Source organism: Triturus cristatus, chromosome 2_2, assembly GCF_964204655.1.
Source record: "Triturus cristatus chromosome 2_2, aTriCri1.1, whole genome shotgun sequence".
Taxonomy (NCBI): domain Eukaryota; kingdom Metazoa; phylum Chordata; class Amphibia; order Caudata; family Salamandridae; genus Triturus; species Triturus cristatus.
This window is the reverse complement of record NC_140582.1, coordinates 333,030,059-333,054,429: the sequence shown is the minus strand read 5'-3', so window position 1 is coordinate 333,054,429 and position 24,371 is coordinate 333,030,059. Positions and strand designations below refer to the sequence as shown.

At 46.0% G+C, this 24,371-nt stretch overlaps 1 protein-coding gene across 2 annotated transcripts in view; it reads right to left on the bottom strand.

The window, feature by feature from the left end:
- Positions 1-24,371, bottom strand: part of INTS12 (integrator complex subunit 12) — an 87,638-nt gene that overhangs the window by 14,286 nt on the left and 48,981 nt on the right. For both annotated transcript variants that reach the window (XM_085641411.1, XM_085641410.1), the window contains one exon: positions 24,174-24,326. In XM_085641411.1, the coding sequence (XP_085497537.1) occupies positions 24,174-24,326 (153 nt within the window). The remainder of the gene's footprint in view (positions 1-24,173; positions 24,327-24,371) is intronic.

Genomic DNA, 24,371 nt, shown 5'->3' with positions numbered 1-24,371 from the left:
AAATACACAAAACAATAAGTGTTTTGCACACTTCTGTCATTGGGCTATATTTGGGCTACATCTGGGTGATTTTGGGCTACATTTGGGCTCTTTTGTCTCCGGTGGCCATCTTGGGAGATTTATTTGTAATGAAGTTTCCTAATTTCCTCGTGTACTGCAGTCTCCTCAGTAGGAAATGCTTTCAGTTTTTTACTTTGATTCCATCATGAAGGTATTCAGATATGTCACACATTTGCCATAAATTCAGAATGTTAGCACTCTTTTTGCTCATTAGATCACTGTAGTAAAGCTACTGCTCACCAGGGAAAACTGCTGCTGGTATTGAAAGTGCATGTTTCAGTCTGCATGTCAGAATTTTTTTATGAAATAGAAGAGGATTTGAGAAGTCACTCAAAATGTGCCCTAATTTTTCTTTCTGCAGCACTAATCATACTTTTTATGAAAAAATGAACCCCCTCATTTTGTTCCTTTTTAAATTAAATGTTTTAAGAGTTACCACTTTAATCCAAGCAAGATGGCTTCAGGTGTGCCATACGTTTATCATAAGTAGGACTGTTAGCGCTCTAGTTGTTCTTTGGAACACTCTGGGAAGCTGCAGTAGAACACAAAGGAATCAACTGACAGTCTCTGCCCTTGTTGGATGTACATGTTTTACTGAGAATGTCAGACTTCATTCTCACATGACTGAGAAAGATAATGTGAATTTACAGAAAATAAGCTCTCAGTTTAGCTTATAGATCACCTTCCAAAGCTCTGTGGGAAAGGCATGAGAAAATATTTTTCTCTCAATCATGATATCCCAGCAGAAGGCTTTTTCACATGGTGAAATCACCTTAGAACATACCACAATTCCTAAAATGAGTATGGTACCATCAACAAATGATTTATAATGTAACTACAGTCTTAAAACCTTCTATTAACTGCAATGCTTTTTAATGAGGTGCTATCATGTATATTGGTCCCAAGATGGCTGCCAACACTTCTTGGATGAAGTGCTGACAGCCAATCAGATCTCAGGATGAGATGTGTGGTTAGGCTCCGCCCACATATATATATGATTTTACTTTTGATTTTCTCAGGAACTACTGAACAGATTGACACCAGACCTGCAAAAGGCACTTCCTTGACCTTATGGCTACCTCTCTGCCAAATTTCACGTAATTCTGTTCAGCCGTTCGGGCTGTAGCTGCGACTAAAGGTCCTATGGAAAAATGCATGGGGAAAACGCGTTTTGGCCCCCCCCCCTTTTTCTCGGCCCCCGCTTGACGAATCACCCCGAGACTTTCAGGGTAGGAGCTGAACAGAGCGCCCCATTAGTTTTGAAAATTTCGCGAGGATTCGTCAACCGGCGCCAAAGTTATTCAAAATAGAATTTTGAGATTTCCTATGGAAACTAGGTTGTAACTATAACTATCTACTGGCGACCGCCAGTAGATAGTTATAGAGGTATTAATTCTAGAACTAGAAGTCATAATTTCAAGAGTGCTCAATACTTTACTTTGATCAACAAATTGAAGCAAAAATGTGATATTATAATCAACAAGGCAGACAAAGGTGGCAATGTTGTCCTCTGGCACAAAGATCAATACTGTGCAGAAGCAATGTGTCATTTAAGTGATATTACCTGCTATCGCAAATCCTCACGCCAAGAGTTGCGACTTGTCCAATAAACTATTACCAAACATCTATCGCAATGGAAAAGACAAGGTTTATTAACCAAGGATGAATGTACTTATTTAAAAGTAGACTTCCCAGTGATTCCTGTCTTATATTTTCTGCCTAAAGTCCACAAAAACCTTGATCCTGTGCCCGGGAGACCTATAATATCAGCGCAGAAAAGTCTACTTGAAAAGATGTCCAAGTATGTGGATTATTTTCTTCAGCCCTTCGTTTTTGCCCTTCCTTCTTTTATCAAAGACACTCCTGACTTTCTTAACAAAATCAAGAATATTTCATGGGAGCCAGATTACTTGCTAGTTGTGATGGATATTGAATCCTTATATACTAGTATCAACCACGCAGATGGTTTAGCAGCAGTGCAGTATTTTCTTGCACAAAGGGACATTATTATGTGTGACCATAACAAAATGTTGTTAAAGATGATCGAACTATGCCTCTGTAATAATTTCTTTTTGTTTGGTACTGAGGTGTACCAGCAGCTGCGAGGTGTGGCTATGGGGGCTTGCTTCTCCCCCAGCTACTCATGTTTACATGTGGGCTGGTGGGAGGAGCATGTCCTCAGATTGCACATTCAAGCCACATGGTCTGCAAATGTGATGTATTTCTGGCGTTACATAGATGACATTTGTATGATTTGGAAGGGTGACAGAACCAGTGCACTGAAATTTGTTGATTTCATCAATGTCAATAACCTAAATCTTAAATTCACTGCTACCATTGACAATTTTAAAGTGGAATTTTTGGATATGATTCTTTACGTTAGTAATGGCCAACTTCATACCAAATTGCATCGGAAAACCACCGCAGGGAATTCCATTCTTCATGCGGATAGTGCTCATCCCCACCACACTATTCGCAGTATTCCCTATAGCGAATTCCTCAGGATTCGCAGAATCTGTAGTGAGGAATCAGAATGCCAAACTTGCCAATCAGAAGCCTATGCTCGTTTCCTCACTCGTGGTTATTCCAAAACAATTTTGGATTCTGCACTCACTAAGTCTAATCTCTTACCTAGGGTAGATCTCCTCACCGTTAAAAAAGCACAAGTGACACCTTCTTCACCATCTAACAGTGAGGCTGACTTAACCAATATCAGATTTGTTACCACCTATAGTCAGCAAGACAAACAAATTCGCAAAATGATTTATACACAGTGGCCTATTGTGCTCACTGACATGACACTTAAACCTATTTTGCCAGAGTTGCCTGCGATCACTTTTAGACGGGCCCCTTCTATGAGGGATGCCCTTGTCAAATCCAGCCCTGAAGTCTCCCTCAAAAAAACTTGGTTGACCAAAAAAGGTTTTTATAAATGCAACTCCTGTCGTGCATGCACATTTGCCACTAATAGCATTGAATACACTACTGCATTCGACAATAAGAAAGTACCTATCCGCGACTATCTTACATGTCGTACAGAGTTTGCGATTTACAAACTACGTTGTACTTGTGGCCTTGAGTACATTGGAAGCACGAAGCTCCCTGTACACAAACGGATTCTACAGCATGTCAGGGCTATAGTCAATTCAGACCCAAACTATCCTGTGGCGAGACATTTTAAATTGGTCCACGACAACAAACTTAAGGATCTAGAATACACTGTGTTAGGGGCTGTGCCAAATTCGGTGAGAGGAGGCAATCGTGAGAAAACACTCCGCCAATTAGAGACCCACTTTATCATGTCCCTCGACACTAAGATGCCTTATGGCCTTAATAATAGTGAGGATTTACACAATTTTCTTTAATATGCCTCACTTTAGTCTACCCTATCTGGACTTCTGCCCTGTCTTGCTGTAACCATGCTGTAGTCATTTTAAACTCACTTGTGCTAACTGTGTCATTCATTTTATTCATTTTTTTTTTTTTGTAAATATTTTTATTGAAGTTTAAACATGTAACATTACACATTTGCATCAGGTTCAGTAGAGTAGAGGTCCAGTGAAAGTGTCGCGGGACATACATGACATGGTGAAAAACAGAGAGCTCCTTTTTTCTGCGCATGACAGTATACATCACTTTGCATCGACCAGTGATATCTCGCCTATTCGGGGTCACTGAGGTCTGAGTCTGATGTATCGCTCGGGGGTTCACATATATTCCCTCTATAAGCATTCCACCCACCCCACACCCGGGACCACTTCTTGGGGCAGCCTCTGTGAATGTAGACAGTTTTTTCAACCACCATTGTGGAGTCCATGTCTCGGGACCACTGGGCGAGGGTCGGAGTTTGGCTGGAGCCCCATTTTTGGGCAAGATTACGTTTTGCCAGCATAAGTCCCAGTGTTACCCAGAGTTGCGTGGTTCTGTTGTGATCCGTCTGTTCCCAGACATTAAGGAGACACCTCCGTGGCTCCGGGAGTGTTGGGATCTTGGTCACCTGGGAGAGTGTGCGCAAAATTCCCTTCCAGTACAGAGCTATGGCCGGGCATTCCCAAAGTGTATGGAAAAGTGTTCCCTCCATACCACACTGCCTCAGGCATAGCGGGGAGTCAGTTCGGTTTAGCTTAAATAGGAGTGTACGAGTGTAGTATGTGCGGTGTAGAATTTTAAGTTGGACCAGACGTAGTCTAGATGAGATGCCCACCTCCCTAGGGGAGGAAAGCGCCGCCTGCCAGTCCGTTTCGTCGAATTCCCCCAGCTCGGCCTCCCATCGGTCTTTAAGGGCTGTGAATGGATCTGGCCGGTTGTTTATCAGCTTTCTGTATGTTAGGGAGGTCGCCCTCTGTATTTTATTCATTTTTTATCTACCCTTTGTATCTTACTGAGAGTTGTGCCTTTGTACTGTGTGTTAGGCTCTTAAGATCGACCTCCGTATATTTGTTCAGGCCTGAACAAATTTTGCTTATTGCCTCTTTTTAATTACAGTAGCTATCAGCTTTTTATATGTAGCACATTGCACTTTTGTTGACTCCTTGATGGCCTTTTTTTGCCAGTTTGATAGACTTGACAGTTTCTTTCGAGAGAATTATTTCTCTGTATTGCTGCTTCTATACCTATTTCTCAGATTGGCAATATTTATCTTTAGTACTGTATATGATATGTTCATAGGTATACCATCACGATATTCTCTCATGTTATATGAGTTTTTATCTGTCATCTTTTTAACATTCTGCTCATTTGCACTGTGTTTTAGAATCATTACTGTTAAGTTTATTGCTATATGTCAATTGTTACTGCCATCATGTTCATATTTATGTCCCTTTGGCACTAGGCACTTGCCTTCGACTAAGCGGTATTTGCACATTTATTCTGATTTTTGGCACTGGTCAAGGACTCAGCGATATTTGCACAATATTTGTTGATTCGTTGCACTTGCATTTTTTGCATTCAAAACAGTAACTTTGCTGATTTGACTACATCTCTGATGAAATTAGCCTATGAGTTTTAATGGTATTTTTTAAAATACTTTCTATCATGTGTACATAATATTTGCCATTATCATCTGTATTAATTTAGCAGCTTTATAATATTGAATTCAGTTAGTTGTTACTAACTATCAATACAGTGTTTTGGAACTGTCGGTAGTTTCATAACTTGTCATCATTTGTATCAGGAGTCTGTTGTTCAGTTTGATGCACACTAAGGTTTATTTTTACAGGAATTTGTGCTTGTGTGTTAATTTATGCACGATTGTTCCCGAGCGTGTCATGTGATCAAGCTCGCGGATGCGAGCGAAACGCGTCATGGTGGACACTATGTCCGATGGATTGTAATGGACTCACACTTGCCTTTGCTTGAATAAAAGAAGTCTTGCACCGATTCTGGATCCCGGCCTTTGTTTAACTACGTGAGCATATCGTAGAGGTCCCAGCCAGCGTTCTTCCCGCCTGTTGGCTGACAGTCAGGCGGTGCTGGATTGGTTTAGTAGATTATATATATATATATATATATATTCAAACAATTGCCACAAGCTTTCAGGACGCACTCCCAGCTGGTTTGAACACTCCGGTTTATTCAATGCAACAACCAGCAGCTTCATTCTGATCTTGATTAGGGTGCCGACGCGTTTCGAGGCAGATCGCCTCTTCTTCTTGGGCAGTTTCAGGTGAGTGCACAGAGGGCTCCGCATGCTTTATATGTCCCCGCCCATTCGGGCTTTGCTTAGTGCTTCATTATTGTTCAAGGGCATGCTGGGAAAGGTAGTCCTTTGTAGAGCTAGTAGTACCCTGAGTGGGTTCTGTGACATTCAGTTTGCAACAAAGTGTTATCCTATAGTAGGAGTCCAGAAATCGCGCTGGTTGAATTCTGCCAAATCAGCTGTGCTGCATATTCGGCGCTGAACAGTTCTCGCCGCAGCCTCTCCAATTTTATGAGATGTTGCCGTCCTGCACGGAAGGGCATCCGCGTAGTAATTTTTTCAAACAATTGCCACAAGCTTTCAGGACGCACTCCTAGCTGGTTTGAACACTCCGGTTTATTCAATGCAACAACCAGCAGCTTCATTCTGATCTTGATTAGGGTGCCGACGCGTTTCGAGGCAGATCGCCTCTTCTTCTTGGGCAGTTTCAGGTGAGTGCACAGAGGGCTCCGCATGCTTTATATGTCCCCGCCCATTCGGGCGTTGCTTAGTGCTTCATTATTGTTCAAGGGCATGCTGGGAAAGGTAGTCCTTTGTAGAGCTAGTAGTACCCTGAGTGGGTTCTGTGACATTCAGTTTGCAACAAAGTGTTATCCTATAGTAGGAGTCCAGAAATCGCGCTGGTTGAATTCTGCCAAATCAGCTGTGCTGCATATTCGGCGCTGAACAGTTCTCGCCGCAGCCTCTCCAATTTTATGAGATGTTGCCGTCCTGCGCGGAAGGGCATCCGCGTAGTAATTTTTTCAAACAATTGCCACAAGCTTTCAGGACGCACTCCCAGCTGGTTTGAACACTCTTTCTCTTTCTACAGCAGCCCATGAGGAAGGGGAAGTTTCCCTGAAACGCGTCAGGCGTTTTAATGTTTTGTGATGCAGAAAGGCATGCTGATCTGGAAGCCCGGAGGGCAGAGACCTGTTGAGTGCTTCTCAAATGCTACGGGCACTTTGTTTGTTCAGATTACTACACGGCGGCCCCAGCCGTGGAGAAGGCACCATCACCTGCTGATACAAGGATGTCTTTATCAGCAGCACGAGGCTTTAAGTTCCAAACAGCTTGGGACTTTTGGAGCACAGGACTCTAAATTAAATACAGCGCGCCTGCCTGCTACACAGCCTACTCAAGGTATTTAAAAGACTAAAAGACAATGCATTATTTGTGAAAGAACACTCGACCTTACTGTAAGGGAACATTTAACTTGCACCATATCGGACCACAAGTCCCAGCAAACCATGTCGGACGATGCACTCAGTATACGCCCACAAGGGGGCTTGTCTTAAAAAAGGTCGAAATGTTTATGGTGCAAAATAGAGTGTCTTTCTACAGCAGCCCATGAGGAAGGGGAAGTTTCCCTGAAACGCGTCGGGCGTTTTAATGTTTTGTGATGCAGAAAGGCATGCTGATCTGGAAGCCCGGAGGGCAGAGACCTGTTGAGTGCTTCTCAAATGCTACGGGCACTTTGTTTATTCAGATTACTACACGGCGGCCCCAGCCGTGGAGAAGGCACCATCACCTGCTGATACGAGGATGTCTTTATCAGCAGCACGAGGCTTTAAGTTCCAAACAGCTTGGGACTTTTGGAGCACAGGACTCTAAATTAAATACAGCACGCCTGCCTGCTACACAGCCTACTCAAGGTATTTAAAAGACTAAAAGACAAGGCATTATTTGTGAAAGAACACTCGACCTTACTGTAAGGGAACATTTAACTTGCACCATATCGGACCACAAGTCCCAGCAAACCATGTCGGACGATGCACTCATTATACGCCCACAAGGGGGCTTGTCTTAATAAAAGGTTGAAATGTTTATGGTGCAAAATAGAGCGTCTTTCTACAGCAGCCCATGAGGAAGGGGAAGTTTCCCTGAAACGCGTCGGGCGTTTTAATGTTTTGTGATGCAGAAAGGCATGCTGATCTGGAAGCCCGGAGGGCAGAGACCTGTTGAGTGCTTCTCAAATGCTACGGGCACTTTGTTTATTCAGATTACTACACGGCGGCCCCAGCCGTGGAGAAGGCACCATCACCTGCTGATACGAGGATGTCTTTATCAGCAGCACGAGGCTTTAAGTTCCAAACAGCTTGGGACTTTTGGAGCACAGGACTCTAAATTAAATACAGCGCGCCTGCCTGCTACACAGCCTACTCAAGGTATTTAAAAGACTAAAAGACAATGCATTATTTGTGAAAGAACACTCGACCTTACTGTAAGGGAACATTTAACTTGCACCATATCGGACCACAAGTCCCAGCAAACCATGTCGGACAATGCACTCAGTATACGCCCACATGGGGGCTTGTCTTAATAAAAGGTCGAAATGTTTACGGTGCAAAATCGAGTGTCTTTCTACAGCAGCCCATGAGGAAGGGGAAGTTTCCCTGAAACGCGTCGGGCGTTTTAATGTTTTGTGATGCAGAAAGGCATGCTGATCTGGAAGCCCGGAGGGCAGAGACCTGTTTGCTACGGTATATATATCTGATCTCTTGCAGGACGTCCAGTGTATCTTACCTTATATCAGGTATTGCTTGTTTATTAATCAGTATTGTAGTTTGCTCAGTTATTGATTCATGCCTTTAGATTATAAGTTTGCTAGATATATTTGAATCTTATGCATTTGGTATCTGAGATAGCCTTTGTTTAGAGAGTATTATGTAATAAACCCCAAGACTTATTCTAAAAGTGATAGAGTCTTTGCATTTTGTTAAATGAAACCCCTTTTCAAAAGGTGCTGTTTGTTTTGAGTTTAAATCTTGCTGTGCCAGGGGTGGTAAGACATGCTCAAAAGTGTATATTATTCAAAGGTGCAGTAGTATATTTGCCTCCCAGGTGGGAGTGCAGGGATTGGGTGTGGCTTATTGGTGAGAAGCCACATTCAAAACAAGGCCGACCTCTCAGCCCTTCTAACTTCTGAATGGGACTACCAAAGTTGGTACTTCAAGCTATCAAAAGAAACATTGAGTGCATTAAATCAGATGTAATCACTGGTGGTGGATAAAGTGCAATTTTAGTAAGTTTCCACTTTGTTGCCTAGGGTTTTCTAGTGCACGTTGACAGTTGCACACAAAGGACTGTCCTCCAGCAGCCTTCAGGACACCTGGGGAGGATTGTGAACGACTCCCCGGAAAGCCTATAAAGGGACTGCCAGGGGAGAAGGTGTTATCTCCTCCTGGCAGGAAAAGCCACACCAGATGTGAGCCCAAAAGGTGAGCTTAAAATGGGAAGGTGCCTTTGAAGGGTAAATGGCAAGCCCACATGAAGAGGGGCTGCTCCTTTCTTTAGGTAGACAGTAGGGAATCAGTGATAGTGAGGGGAAACATTGGTCAAAATCGTTTTTTGTTGTGGTTGTGTAGCCCTCAGGTAGCTACACCTCTCAGGTGGTGTGCACCAAGGTCCACACATCGAGAGAGGGGTTCATCCTGGGAGGTGGCAGAATAGAGCAGTTTGGGATAGCTAGATGCCACACTTCACAGGAAGTTGTCATCAGGCAGACAGGAGCCAAGTAGCATTTGGCTATTGACCACGACATCCTCTGAGGGCACTTCCTGGGCATGGAGGAGGCACCCCTGGCCACCAGACTTTGAATGTACTGAAGAAGAGCACTCAAGAATGATTGCCCTAGGGGGGGCGTGGCTAGCAGCCGAGCAATATGGCCGCAGCCTGAGGGAGCTCCGTGACCGAGGGAGCCTTCCCAGCAAATCCACTCATAAATCCAGACATTTGACAACCGACCCAAAGTAGTGCTGAAATTGGAATATCTGTGCATCAGATTGAGACCTTCCAGAAATCTGTGGGACCGACAGATGCCGAATTCTGAGGAGTGACGCACGGCGGCCTACAGACGTGAACTGACGCCGGGGACTCGCGTGCATCCTAGACCCGCAACTGATGAAGGACCAGTGGCGCCGAGAACAACGACACGCAAAGTGGACGGGATCGGCGCGCCAAGCCCGCGACGGAACAGACGAGTGCTGCGGACGGTGAGATGCGGTGTCTGGTCCCGGCAGAGGGCCCAACATCTCGAGCGGAGGCGGGAGCAATCTGTGGGGAAGGCAAGTCTGCAGCACCCGCGCACAAGAACGCATGCCTTACCGGGGGCCATAGCGCACTTTGGAGACACCCTCGCAGCTGGGGGGTGGTGCTCTGCGGCCTCTGGGCTGCGATGACTGCATAGACCGACCTTCCATTACGGTGTAGATGACGGCGCAGTGTGGGCGCACTCAAGTGGCGGTGAGAAACAGTGGAGGCACCCCAAGCGAGAATTTAGGGCAGAAGAGCCTTGCACGCCCTACTACAAAGACCATTTGTCGAGGGGATAGACCTGGCCATGGGCACCCTGCATTACGGCGCATGAGTGTGATAGGGCCCGCCTCTGGTGGCTTATAAGTGCGCAACGGGACGGCTGCAACTAGCACATTAATAACATACCGCCAATACCTGCTACACCAGAGCCGCACGCCACACAGTGCATTCAAACGCCGACATTGCCCCCACCCCCTGGCCGGCGGTGTGAACAGGAGCAAACAATCAATACATAATCGTATCGGCTCGGCACCGCAGGTGAGGAGGGTGTGAAACCCAAAAGGCCGCGCATGAAAATATCGCACGTGGCAGGCAGCGGTGAATAGCGCCTTCCCCTGTGACCCTGGTGAAACGTCCCCGGCGGAGTGGTTGGAAATGGGGGGCCGTGGACCGGGGGGCCGTGGACCGAGGGGCGCACCGGCTGGCAGACTGGATAAGTTCATATACAGCAAAGACTAGGGCGACAAGACCCCCACCGACACGGCTCAAGCTGAAGCCCTGGCATCTAAAGATCCCAACGCAGTCACGCTGGTAGATCTAATGGCAGCCCTACAACAAGTACAATCTACTATTGGCACAATCCCAGCAGACATTTCACTAATAAGGGTGGACTTCTCCAAACTGTCGCACCGACTCACTGAGGTTGAGTCCACAACGACGACTCTCGCCACGGATACGGCTGCACTACAGCGACAAGTACGTAGCCTGGAAGCCAACAACAAACTCATCCTGGCCAAACTCGATGACCAAGAAGGCCGCTCCAGACGCAATAATGTCCGCATTATTGGTGTGCCCGAAAAAGCAAGGGGACTGGCCTTGGACCTTTTTGTGGAGGATCTAGTTCAGAACCATCTAAAACCACTGGGTTTGTCCAGCTTCTTTTCCGTGGAAAGAGCTCATCGTGTACCCGGGGGTAGACCGTGACCCAGTGCCCCCCCCACCCGACTAATACTGGCATGCATTTTCAATATTCGAGACCGGGACGCCATTCTACAGGCAGCGAGGGTGGCCCCACCAATCCGTCTAGAGAACAGCACCATCACGTTCTACCCGGATTATACAGCGTCAGTAACCAAGCAAAGGCGGAGCTTCCTAGAGGTCAAGAAAGCGCTCCGGGCCCGGGAACTTAAATATTCAATGCTTTTCCCGGCGAAACACAGAGTAGAGGCGGAAGGAAAAACGTGGTTCTTTGACACACCTTAGGAAGCCCAAGAATGGCTGGAGGGCTGGTACCCAGGGACAAGGTCTGGCAAACAAAGAACTCAGCAACAGAACCGACTCCACAAATCCCAAAGATCCAGGTCTCCCACCACCAGCGTCCAAGGGGACTGATTGACACTGAATCGAATTTGAATTTGAATTTAAAAGCATTTATTAAGCGCACTTTTACCATGCGGTTTCATGGCGCTTTGTGTGATGCAGTGGTCGTCAGCAGCGGAAGGCTAGGCAGTGTTAAGCTCGCACAAATAGGAAGGTTTTAAGGTCCTTCCGAAACTGTATATAGGAGAGCGATGTGCGAAGGGCAGCAGGAAGGAAATTCCAAAAAGCTGGAGCGAGAACAGCGAACTTCGCTCCACCAGACTTCTGTTTCTTGAAGCGGGGAGTGGCCAAGAGAGCCATATGGGTGGAGCGAAGTTCTCGGCCAGGGAGATAGGGCTTAATAGCGGAGCATATGAACTCAGGGGCGGTGCCCGACCTAGCCTGAAAGGTGAGGCAGCCAAGTTTAAAAAGGGCGCGCTCTCTCACCGGAAGCCAGTGCAGTGCTTTAAGCAGTGGAGTGGCCCGATGGTATCTAGGTAGGCCATGAGTCAGGCGGGCAGCCTGATTCTGTATCAACTGTAAGCGGTGAATCGCATAAGCAGGAGCCCCATTGTAGATAATGTTGCCATAGTCAATGCGCGATAGTACCATGGCCAACACAATGATCTTTAAAGCAGAAAAAGAAAAAAAACAAGAGACTTTCCTGATTATTCTGAGGGAAAAAAAGCAAGAGGAAACCACTGAACCAACTTGTGAATGGACAGAAAGTTGTGAGTTCAGGAGAATCCCAAGAGTTTTGACTTTAGGTACGGGAAGAGGGGGGACACCAAGTGACAGAGGCCAGCAGGAAGGAGACCACGGACTGCAACAACCTCCGGTCAAGACCAACTCGGTCTTGTCCGGGTTGAGTTTGAGGTGGTTGCAGTTCATCCAATCCTGAATAAATGTCATAACTGTCTGGACGTTAAGAGCAGATGAGGAAGAATGGGAAAGGTTGAAGATTAGCTGGAGGTCATCGGCGTAATTAAACACCGTGACCTCCAGCTATTGTAACGAAAAAATGAGGGGGTAAATGTATAAGTTAAATAAGAGAGGGGAGAGTGTTGAGCCCTGAGGAACCCCGCACTCCACCATACAGGGGGCCGCGGTGAAATCGGCCAAGTGGACCGCTTGAGCCCTCCCTGCTAGGAAGGACTCAATCCATGAGAAGGCCAAGCCTTCTATGCCCGCCGCCCTGACATGGTTAAGGAGGATGGAGTGGTCCACCGTGTCAAAGGTGGCGGACAGGTCCAATAGGATCAGGGCTTGCGGAAGGTTGATGTCAATACCTTCACGCAGCTCGTCCATTACCGAGATCACCACCTTCTCCGTGGAGTGCAGGGGGCGAAAGCCAGCTTGACAAGGGGAGAGGCAATGATTAGTCTCTACATGGGTGCTTAAGGTAGTCGTGACGTGGGTTTCAAGGACTTTTGCTAGATAACGCAGAAGGGAGACGGGGCGGTAGTTGGAGGGGGAGGATGAATCGGCGTCAGGTTTTTTTATGATGGGTATAACAACCGCTGATTTGTGTAGACTGGGGACAATTCCTTTCCTTAGCGAATCATTGAGAAGAGTCAAAGGTGGGGTAGGGCAAGCTAGGTAGATTTCCCTAAGAATATGGGCTGGGGCAAAATCCAGGGGGGAGCCCGATTTAACCCGATGAAGCAGCGGGGGAAGTGTGTCATTGGTGAACAGTGGAATGAAATTTAGTTTAGGGGCCGTGGGGGGCGGGGAGGGATTGACAAATGTAGGGGAAGGCGGGGAGATGTTAAATTTGATTTTGGCAACTTTGTCAATAAAGAACTCGTTGAGCGAGTTACAGAGGGACTGAGAGGGGGTGGGGAATAGTAGCCGTAGCTCTGCTGGATAATGCCAGTTCATGGACCGTGGAGAAGATTTCCTTCGAGTGGGACTCTGCTGCCATTATCCTGCTCGTATAGAACTCGGTTTTGGCCTCAAGAATGCCCTTTTCATAGGATTTTAAGACAAGCAAATAGGTTGTCTTTAGCGCGGGACTATAGGTTCTTCTCCAAGCTCGCTCGGCTCTCCTTGCAGCTAGTTTCTTTCCTTTTAGGTCTGGAGAAAACCATCGATTGGCTGCATGGGCCCGCTTGACTGTAAGCCGCCTCAGGGGGGCGAAATCATCACCCGCCAGGGTCAGCCAGTTGTTGATAGCGGCCAGTTGGGAAGTAGCTGCAAGGCCTGCAAGGTCGGGACTAGTTTTGGCCAAGGTTGAACAGAGAGAGGGCATGTCGGTTTTGCCCCATTTCCTGACCCAGGTGTTTTTGGGGAGCGGGGGTTTGGCCATCGGGGTCAATGTGAGGGAGAAGGTAATGATGGAATGATCTGACCAAGAGCAAGGGGATATTGTAGGGGATGTAGATGGAATGTTTAATGCCCAGATTTGATCCAACATATGACCATGTATGTGGGTGGAACTTTGAATGAGCGATGAAAAATTCAAAGTGATCATAAGATCAGTGAACTCTTTAGATTGGAGACTCTCAGCAGGGTCATTGGGCCAGAAATTTAGGTCCCCTAAGACTAGTACTGATGAGTTGTTAATCACCAGAGTAGCCAGGAGAGCCTGAATACTTGGGTGAAAAGAAGGGGTTGGTTGAGGAGGGCGGTAGATTAGGACAAAAGTGAGGGGTGCCTGATGAAGGGTCGAGCGGGCTACGAGATAGTCTACGTCAGGGATAGGTGGGGAAGGGAGAGTCTGAAAGCTGAAATCAGTGCGAGCTATTAGGGCCTCTCCACCACCCCGTTTGCCCTCTGGACGGTCCGCTTGAATGGCGGAATATAGAGGGGGCAATGCAGCTAACACGTTGGGTAGGGAGTCAGCCTTGAACCAGGTCTCAGTTAGAAATAAGAGGTCTGGTTCATGGGTATCAATGTAATCAAATAGCTCGTACTGATGATTGACCGCAGACCTAGTGTTTAGGAGCGTGACTGAGGTACTACATAGCGGAACAGGAGGGACTGATGAGGGTGGGAGGGTGATAGAAGACATAGTGGGTGATAAAACTAAATGTGGAGAGATCGTGGGAGGAAGATGAGGAGGGGGGGTAAATAGACCGAGCTGTCTCAAGTAAGTAGTTACTAGGGGGTCAATGACTCCGGGGCCCAATAAGAGCATAGTTGGGCTGGCGGATACATAATTAAACAGGCAGCGTCTCGTGCCCCTAGCCCCGTCCGGCCGCGGACGGGCGCAGACGGGCTTAACTCAGGCGCAACTCCGGCGCGCCTTCGTCGCGCCCGCTGCGCTCGTCCGCTGCGCTGACACATACTGCCCGATTAAATAGGGGCGGAGCGGTGGTGGAGGGGCAGGGCTGGGATGGAAAGTCAGCCCAACCAAAGATGGCGCACGCTGCCGCTGGGAGCCCGCAAACACGCCAACCCAAGCTAGCAACCCACCTCTGAAAGCAGAATTAGGTAAGAACCTGCAAAAACTTTGAAAAAAAGTTAGTGCCGATTTAAAAATGCAGTGCAAACATAATAGCGCCTCCGCTCGTAATCAGCGGGGGCGGAGTGCAGGGAAATGGTAACGAGCTCTCCAAGCGTTTACCGGTCAGCCCACTGCCACCGGGCCACTGGCAAACACGAAGGGGGAGAGGATCGCGCTCCTAAATAGGGGCGGAGCGGTGGTGGAGGGGCAGGGCTGGGATGGAAAGTCAGCCCAACCAAAGATGGCGCACGCTGCCTCTGGGAGCCCGCAAACACGCTAACCCAAGCTAGCAACCCACCTCTGAAAGCAGAATTAGGTAAGAACCTGCACAAACTTTGAAAAAAAGTTAGTGGCAATTTAAAAATGCAGTGCAAACATAATAGCGCCTCCGCTCGTAATCAGCGGGGGCGGAGTGCAGGGAAATGGTAACGAGCTCTCCAAGCGTTTACCGGTCAGCCCACTGCCACCGGGCCATCGACACTGTAGAACTATGATAATGTTGACCCGAGTCGCAGACTTATTATTTCTGGATAGGGAGCAGTTCAAAGATATAGCAGACAACTTGGATCATAGCTATAACATCTGAAGGACCGCAAGTATAATTTCAAATTATAACCTTTGGGAAGGTTGAAAACTGTCGAAGAGGCCATGCCGCTGGGAAGGGGGGGCTCCCGAGGACTGCAGACGGACTCTCACCCCCTACGTAAGTACTGGTTATGGGGATCAAGCACTCTGCTCAGTTGGGCTGGCGGGCAGTTGGGGGACCACCGGGCAGGGAGGCAGGAGGGGGAGACAGGGAGAGGGAGGAGGGTACAGGGATGTTTCGTGGGTTTGTTTATTTTAGTTGCAACGGTGCCAACAGCCAATACCTTAAGCATACATGTGTACAGAACACTACGCTCAAAGATGGTACACGCCTAGCCCCACGATAATGACAGCACACGTAACGACTACGACACCGGCGACAGATTCAAACACGGGTGACCCGACACTTCACACACCGCATACACCCTTTTCTGTACTTTCATGGAATGTAAATGGACTGGGGGACAGAATAAAAAGAGGCCTGGTCCTGCAGTATATAAAACGTAAAGGACCAACGATAGCTCTTATACAGGAAACACATCTTGTGGGCTCCGCTTGCAAGGCGCTAGATAGATGGGGCTACAAAATGGCTGCTCATTCGGAATTTACCTCAGGGTCGCGGGGAGTGGGAATCTTATGCAATAAACATTTCCCGATAATACTACGGGGTTCCTGGACTGACGACCAAGGACGCTTTGCAGCGGTGACCTTCCAATGGGAAGGTCGCGCATACAATCTGGTATCGATCTATATTCCCACAGCACTACACAACACAGCCCTCCCAGCCCTGGGCAAATTTCTCCTTTCGCTTCCAGAGGGAGAACTAATCTTGGGAGGGGATTTTAACGCCACGATGGACGCATCCGTAGATAGACGACCCCCCAGCGACACTGATAGGTCGAGCTACAGACTGTCAGACTTCACTGAGGTGACGGGCCTCCTAGATATGTGGAGAACCAGACATCCGGCAGCGCGGGAATACACGTTTCTCTCAGGGGTGCACGGCAGTCTCTTGAGAATTGACTACATATTTACACTGGCAACCGGGGTTGAAAGGGTGGGGGAGATCACACCTCCCGAGAGGCATCTCTGATCACTCGCCGATTCTGCTCACACTCCCAATGTAGGCGGCGCATTTTCCCATTTCATCCAGGCTATCTGAAAAACGTGAAAATCGGAAAAGGACTGATTAAGGCCACAAACCAATATTTTAGCGAAAACGAGCACACAGTGTCGTCGCCGGTGACCCTATGGGAAGCCTACAAGACGGTAATAAGGGGGCAGGCCATGTCACTGATTGCTAATCACAAATGTGAGAAACCGCACCAGATTGAGTCCCTGGAACAGGAAGTGTCGCAAGTAGAGGCCGAATATGTCGGGGAGGCAGACGAACATACATCAAATAGGTTGCAACTAGCCCAACAAACATACCGAACATACGCATGGGAAGAAGCAAAAACTAAAAATGCAAACACTCGAAACACCGTATACGAGATGGGAGATAAGGCTGGAAAATTACTGGCATGGCTTGACAAAAAAGAGCGGACGGGTAGATGGTTGCGGAGATCAAGACTCAGGCGGGTGAACTCACAACAGATCCGGATTCAAATACCTTGGTATTTACATCACCCATGTACGTCAGCGCTTTATAACAGAAAGCCTTGCAACTCCACTTGCAAAACTCCAAAACAATGTCAAACACTGGCACTCATTAACTCTACTTGGACGGGCAGCCCTTTTTAAAATGATGGCGCTCCCCCGATTTGTATATGCCCTTCAAAATACACCGTTCCCGGTAGCACCCACATACTTTACAGCGATTAATGCGGAAGGGACCAAACTACTATGGAATGGCAAAACTAGTCAAGTAGCTATGCAAAAGCTAATGAGGGGGTGGTACGACGGAGGCATTGCCCTTTCCAATATTAAACACTACTACTGGGTTGCTCAGCTTATGGTCATAAATCAATGGCTACATGTACCACAGGAGGAGCCAGCTTTCCGCATGGACAGGCATTTACTTGACCAGGAAGGTATCATGGGGACTTTGTACAATAAGAAACGTCGGCCCACACTTACAGGTCCAACGGCCCACACAGTTAAGATCTGGTTTGAAGCACAGCGAGCACTGGGTTGGGAAGGGGTGCTCACTCAGGCTACACCTATATGGGACACATACAGACTGGGCTAACTGAGCAACACTAAAGGTTTCTGTCAATGGGATCTAATTGGAATAACGAGGATAGGGGTTCTTTGGAAAAAAGGGGAGGTCATCATCTTTGACCAACTGCAAAGCACATATGGCCTGGCACCCACGGAAAGTTTTAGATATCTACAGGTTAAACATGCATTAACAAGCGCATTGCCACGTGACACGACATTACCATAAGCCTCGCCACTAGAGGATAGACTTCTCACTGACCACCTGCACAACAAAGCCATATCTTTGGTGTATCGGAAAATAGTAAACAACTAGCCAGATCCCATGATAGCCCTTATGGAACGGTGGGAGGCAGAGCTAAGACCCATGGATGAGGCAGACTGGCGGGAGGCGCTAGCATCACCAAGGGAGGTAGCAATCCACTCTAGACTTCGACTATTGCAATTGAAGATATTACATAGGTCATACAACACACGCACCTTACTGCATAAATTGGGAACTACTGACAAACCACTTTGTCGGAGGGAATTCTGCCTCCCGGATTCGTTTATGGACACTGTCTGGGGGTGCCCGGCCATCAAGTCATATTGGGCATCAATAATGACCACCATGTCACAGGTCACAAAGATAGAAGTTCATCCAGAACCGAAATGCTGCCTGCTTAACATTTGGGAGCCAACAGACCTCAATCATTCGGATCAAGACTGGGTAACCCTTGGTCTGGCCCTGGCAAAAAGGAATATTGCACTTAACTGGGGATCCAGGCAGGCCCCAACCCTGCACAAATGGTGCCACGATATGGACACATCAACGGTGACTGAAAAAGCTGTGTACGTCCATAGGGGATGCCCCAAAAAATGGGCCCGCATTTGGGGGAAATGGAACGCTTACCGCGGCAATATATGCGAGCCCCCGCAAGAAGAACCAATCTCTGATGTTAGTGACTAAACTAATGAGGAGGAGGGGGACCGGTGTATTTAGCATATAATCTACTCAATAGATAGGACCTGTGTCTCTGTTGCAATGTAACTGATGCAAAATAGCTACAGAACTGTGATACCTCAACACATGTATGTAACGAAATACTGATAAAATGTGGATATATGACTGGCACTGACAGTTACTTGTTGAAAAATAAAATACATTTTCATTAAAAAAAAGAATGATTGCCCTGCCAACCTTTGACCTGGCAAAGAGAGACCCTATCAAAGTTGGACTGCAGCTGATGCTCCTTGGGCTAGCAAAGAGGACTGTGCCTGTGGTATCCTGCTTGTGGAGAAGTCGTCCCACAATGTCTAGACAGAAGCAGAGACTCAAAGAGTCAGTTGGCTGGCTTCCTATTCCAGCACATGGGCCACAAGAGCTGGAGAAGCCTGCTTTGTTGTGTTGGTAGCCAGATCACCAGATCATCACTCACCACCAAAGTGCAGCCTGGGAGACAAAGTCCCAATGCTCACAAGAAGCACCTGGGTCTGCTGGATCCAGGAGAGTTGTCGGAGTGCAGTTTGGTCTTCCAGAAGGACAGTTAGCAGAAGAGGGGTGACCAAAGACTGGTAGCACAGTCACAACTGGATTGTTGCTGAACCAAAGAGGACTTTGAGGAGCATCGACCCCTGTGGCCAAAGTCACCCCACCAAGACTGTGCACTGAGGAATAGCCCCAGGAAGCCTCCTGTTGACCACAAAGCATCCTGAGCATCTTCAGCATCCTATATTTCTTGCATCAGGACCACTCGATAGTAGTCAATTGCAAATTGCCACTAATGCTGGAAGTGGACTAGAGACTGCTTCACTTCGACGAAACTGTTCTTTGGGACTTTGCCAATCCCCTTAACGTGCTCCATGCTGAAGTGGGCCGACCAAAATAACTGGAAGTACCGCATTCAACTTTGACAAAAGTTTTCCTCAAAACGTTTACAAGTGCCAAACTCATTTAAGTTGCCAATGCTTGTTCGAGGTTGAGTGAAAGTTGTGATTTACTGTTTTTTCAAGTTTTTTTATCCCTAGGATGCTCTGGTGGACCTTGTTCATTTTGGGGTCGATAAAGTTTTATAAACTGGTTTTGGATTTCTTGAGCCAGGTTTCTTTCTTATCCAATTATTTTGGTGCTACTTGTTCCTTTCTTGAAGCCTGACTGCTCAAAACCACAGTTACTCAAAGTTGTGCTAACGTTTGACAAACGAGCCTGACTGGACCCAAGGCAGGGTTGCGCGTTTTATTTTTTTGTGGGACTGTTTCACGTCCGGTTGCACTCATTACCGTTCTTGGATAGCGTGTACACTCGTATCAGGGAGTTGTACTAAGAGCTGATATAGAGTGATTGAAGCTTGCTGTTTATTATTCGGTCTGTATTTCTACTCGAAATTACAAACTATTTCAAGATTCACAGTCTTCTTTAGTCAAACGTTATTTCGGTTTGACTGGACGATTTACCTACGGTCACCTACAAGTACCAGCAGTGATGTTTGTTATAAATCAATCGCCTTGAAAAAGTCTTAGTAAAAGACAAAACACGTGTCGGCTAGATCGTGTGCTGGGATTTCTTTTTTAACAATAAAGATGGCAATCTACTGAAACTGAAGGGGTTTGGATTCTTTGGCAATGGAGACAACTGATTGATGGAACTGATCTTCCCTACGTGTACTGATTAGTACATGTTATTTTGGATACAGTGATCAACCTACATTAATGTTGGATTGATTTTTCTACATAAGGGTGTGCTGTTCAGGCTCTTTCTGATTTTCACATGTTGTGGTCTCACAAACACACCATATAATAAACCACATTTACTCACAGGACCTATAATGGGAACAGCGACAGTAGATATGCGCCTTCAACTTCAAGCGTGAGCCGGATTTGCACAATTTCTTACAGTGTGTGGTGACATACAGCTTCACTTCGTGTTCCCGGATTGCCTTTGGATTCTTGAGGGCACAACCTTCACACAACTCGGAGACCCGAACCAAAATACCAAAGGAATACCTCATGAGGGTCAGCCAAACACATTTGCTTGCCACACTCCCGACAAGGCTTAAAACCTGTAGTTTTGTGGAAGGAACACGTTCCCTTGCACACTAGATTTGAGAAAACAATGCAGAGAAAAATTTGTGAAGCAAAAAAAAAAAAAAAAAAAAGGAGCGGGAGCAACTTCCAGATTTGCATACGAAGACGTAGAAAGAAAGAACTGGCATCGGTGCACTGGTTTCGCATATATGAGGCTCTGTTCGTCACTTCTGAGGCAGAGCTAAGTCAATGTAGAGCCACACTGGGCTACCTATCGATGTGCAGAAGCAACGTTGTTTTAAATCTTCTGAATCCAGTCTGGCACATTGGATATTCTATAGGTGAGGAATCTGGAGTTAGACGTATCCATCAGAAATGTCTGATTTGAACTGCATGATACCTTGAATGAGATTTACATGTTCTGAATTGGCCTCAGTAGGTCTGTGTGTATGTAGAAATTACTGGTGAGATCCACGGCCCCCAAGGTCTCTTTTATTAAGGCAGGAAGGCCACCTCAAGGAATGAGAGAGACACAAAAGAAGGCCAGATAATACATAAGAAACTAGGCGGACAAAAGAACAAACAGTTTCAGTCAGGTTAAACACTGGCCGAAACCACAATGCACTGCAAGTACTTCCATCTTGGTAGGCACGGACTGAGAATAATGAGGAGGAACAGAGGCATGGGGAGCCACAATAAGGAACATTCAGAGAAGGCTCTGTGCAGGTAGCTGGTCAGTATTATAACTGGGCAAAGCCGAAGTGAACATGGAAACAGGTAAACTGGTTGAATGCAGGTGCTGTGAAGAATCAGTAACTGTTACCACGGAATATTTACCAAAAAAAAAAAAGAAAGAAAGACAGGGAATCCACCAGCACACAACTGATCTGATGCAGAGCGTTCTCTGCACCAACTTCACCTACCACCCACACAAATAGTTGGTGTCTTTTTTCACTTTTATGAACCTACTGTTATTTGCCTCAAGATAGAGGTGGTAGCAGCTCTTTCAGGGACTACTTGAATTTTCAGGTTCATACTCAAAATTCCAACGGGTACTGAAAGACTTAAACCCACCAAGGTACTGTGCCACCTGCCTGCACCACTTGAAAAGCTCAAGAGACTATAAAAGAAGGAAAAAAAAAAAGAGCAAAAGCGAGGGACCATGGGCAGGAAGGCTTGGTTCACTGTTTTGATGGGGTTCTGGCGCCAATGTCTATCCATTTTTAGGTCTCGCCTAGGCATCGCTTGCGCTGTCTCTTCCAGACATGCTGTATTCAAGATATGGACATGAAGCTCCACCCACTTTCTGCCCATCTTTTTAATTGCCTCGTTACTGTGCTTTGTAAATAGTGGCTTTTTATTGGTCAATAGGCTTAGTAGTCCATCCATTGTACCGCCTTTTCTCTTGATGTAACCTTCCATGAAGACTACCCCTGTTATATGTGTTGTTACTCTAGATATTTTAATTACAGCATCGGAGCACTTTTTTTAAATCACTTACTCCTGCCTGTTTTTTTTTTGTCTATTTCTTTGCTTTTCTTACAATGGTGCCACCCCCCGTTTTAGCTTTAAACATCTTAAGCTAAAGCGCAGGTTCCGCGATTGCTTATAACATAAATAAATAGAAAAAAACGTTTGCAAAGCAATAGCTCTAGCATTACTGAAAGATTGAGCGATTGACGTTGCATTATAATTAGCAACGCCAATAGCTCAAACTTTTAGTAATGCGAGATCTATTGCATTGCAAATGCTTGTTTAAATTTGTTTAGGTATTCTATAGTCTAAATGAGGACCTGACATTTGAGAGAAGTATAAAAGTTCACTAAGATGTCCAGCTCAAACACAATTGTACGAAAGGTTCCCTTATAGATAGATACATTGCAACATAGAGAATGCAACCATACAAGAGAATAGCTTATGGTGGGTGTACTTTTTAAGCTCAGATAAATGCCGAACCTGACTAAATACTTTCAGCTTGAAATCCTTACCACCAATTAAGTTATTTGTTGGTTCTCAGTATGAATGGCTTATGCGCCAAACACAAAGCAATATATGTCGCTGCTGCTAATACTGATGAATAAGTGAAGTAATTTCCCCTTGATAAATGTGAGAAAAGCTGTCTTAAGTTTCAAGTAGTTCTCAACTAATAAGGGGTATAGTGGACTGTGATCACTCTTATAGGGGATTGTAGGATGGTGGGAAATATTACCTTATCCTTCAGGTTTCCAGGGGAAATACAGTGAAATAGGATAGCCAGTCGAGGGTGTCCCAGGCCAAATACCACAACTGCTAAGTACCATTAGGAGTTTATCCATTTGACTTGCTACAAGAAAGCACTAGGAAGAGGAATGGGGTTGTGGTAGTGGTGTTGGGTAATCTCAGGCAGAGATCCTTCATTGTAGCGTTTAGGTCCAAAGACCCCTGGTTGTCTGTTTTAAAATAAATCCTCAGTGGCAGGGTCTTTATGGTGCCTATTTTTGCATGGTAGATGGAGTAATAATATTTAACAAACGTTGCCTTGCATTCAAATTCCTGCCCTGTCAGACCGAACTCAAGGCGTAGCACGGATCATTGTTTATGTTTGGGCAAACTGAAGATTATTCTATATGCCACACACTGGAGTGTATCCAACTATGGGCTGAATTTCCCAGGGTAGGCTTGGTGCCCACAAGAGATAGTCAGCAGAAACTTTGATTTAGTGGTCCTTATGAGTGCTTAGTACAGTGTTGAAAAACATACTACACTTATGATGAGAGAGAGGCTTCCAAAGAATGTTGGAAATTGGGTTAATAACAGAGGTAACTAGGTACTGTACACAATGTTTCAAAAAGTAAACACACTGTGCAAAGAGATGCTGCTGTGTTTAAAAGATGAGGGTCACAAGTGGAAGAGTTACTGATAAGCCCAACTGAATATATCCTGTGTTAGACTGGTCCAGTAAATGTTACTCAAGGCATGTATTACACTAGGATGCAAATATTACAGTGGGCAGAAATCCCTTGTGCATTATGCTGCAGGAACAGTGGGCATCAGGGATTATTTAGTTAGGAGCTTTCTGGGGCGCAGAATGGAAATTGATTGCCAAAGGTGTTTGGGATGCTGAATGACCCGGGCAACTAAATGAATGCTGTTAGGAATCTGGAATGAGCAGATCCCAGTGAGATACTAAACATTTTTGTAGATAAGGGCTTTATAGTGACATAGCACAAAAATGTAGCAATTAACGTACCAGGATTACCACATACAAGAAAGTAGGAGATAGCTTTTGCTTTGTGAGGAGGGTTCCATGACAAGACTGAACTCTATGGTTATTGCTTGAATAAGCAAACTTTTGGTGCTGGGTGACGATGCTTGGTCGAGTTTGTTATTACTGTTTCATTATTCAATTGTTTTATTGTATTACCAGAAAATTAAAACCAATATTGATCTTTTTAAAAAAATAAGCAAAAGACATTCACGTCTAGAGTTTCAGAGATTCGAGTTCTGCACCACACACAAAACATGATTGAGAAGTACATTTCAGTGAATTAGCAACAATAGCAAGTGAATAAGATAGGTGCAAGCTCCTGCTTGTGGCATAAGGCGATGCAACTCAAATCAAAATAATATTTTTGAAAACATTACCTTGACTTCTGTCCTCTTGAATGCTAGAAAGGTACTTGTGGATTCTTGTTTTGGCTTCAATTCTGGTTTCTTGACCAAAGGATCCTTCACTATAGGGGCCGTAGAAACTACAGAAGGGGCTGGTTTCTGTGATGGTTTCTGATTTTTTTGAGCCTGCAAACATTCAACATTGCAAATATAAGTAACAGCACAATCAAT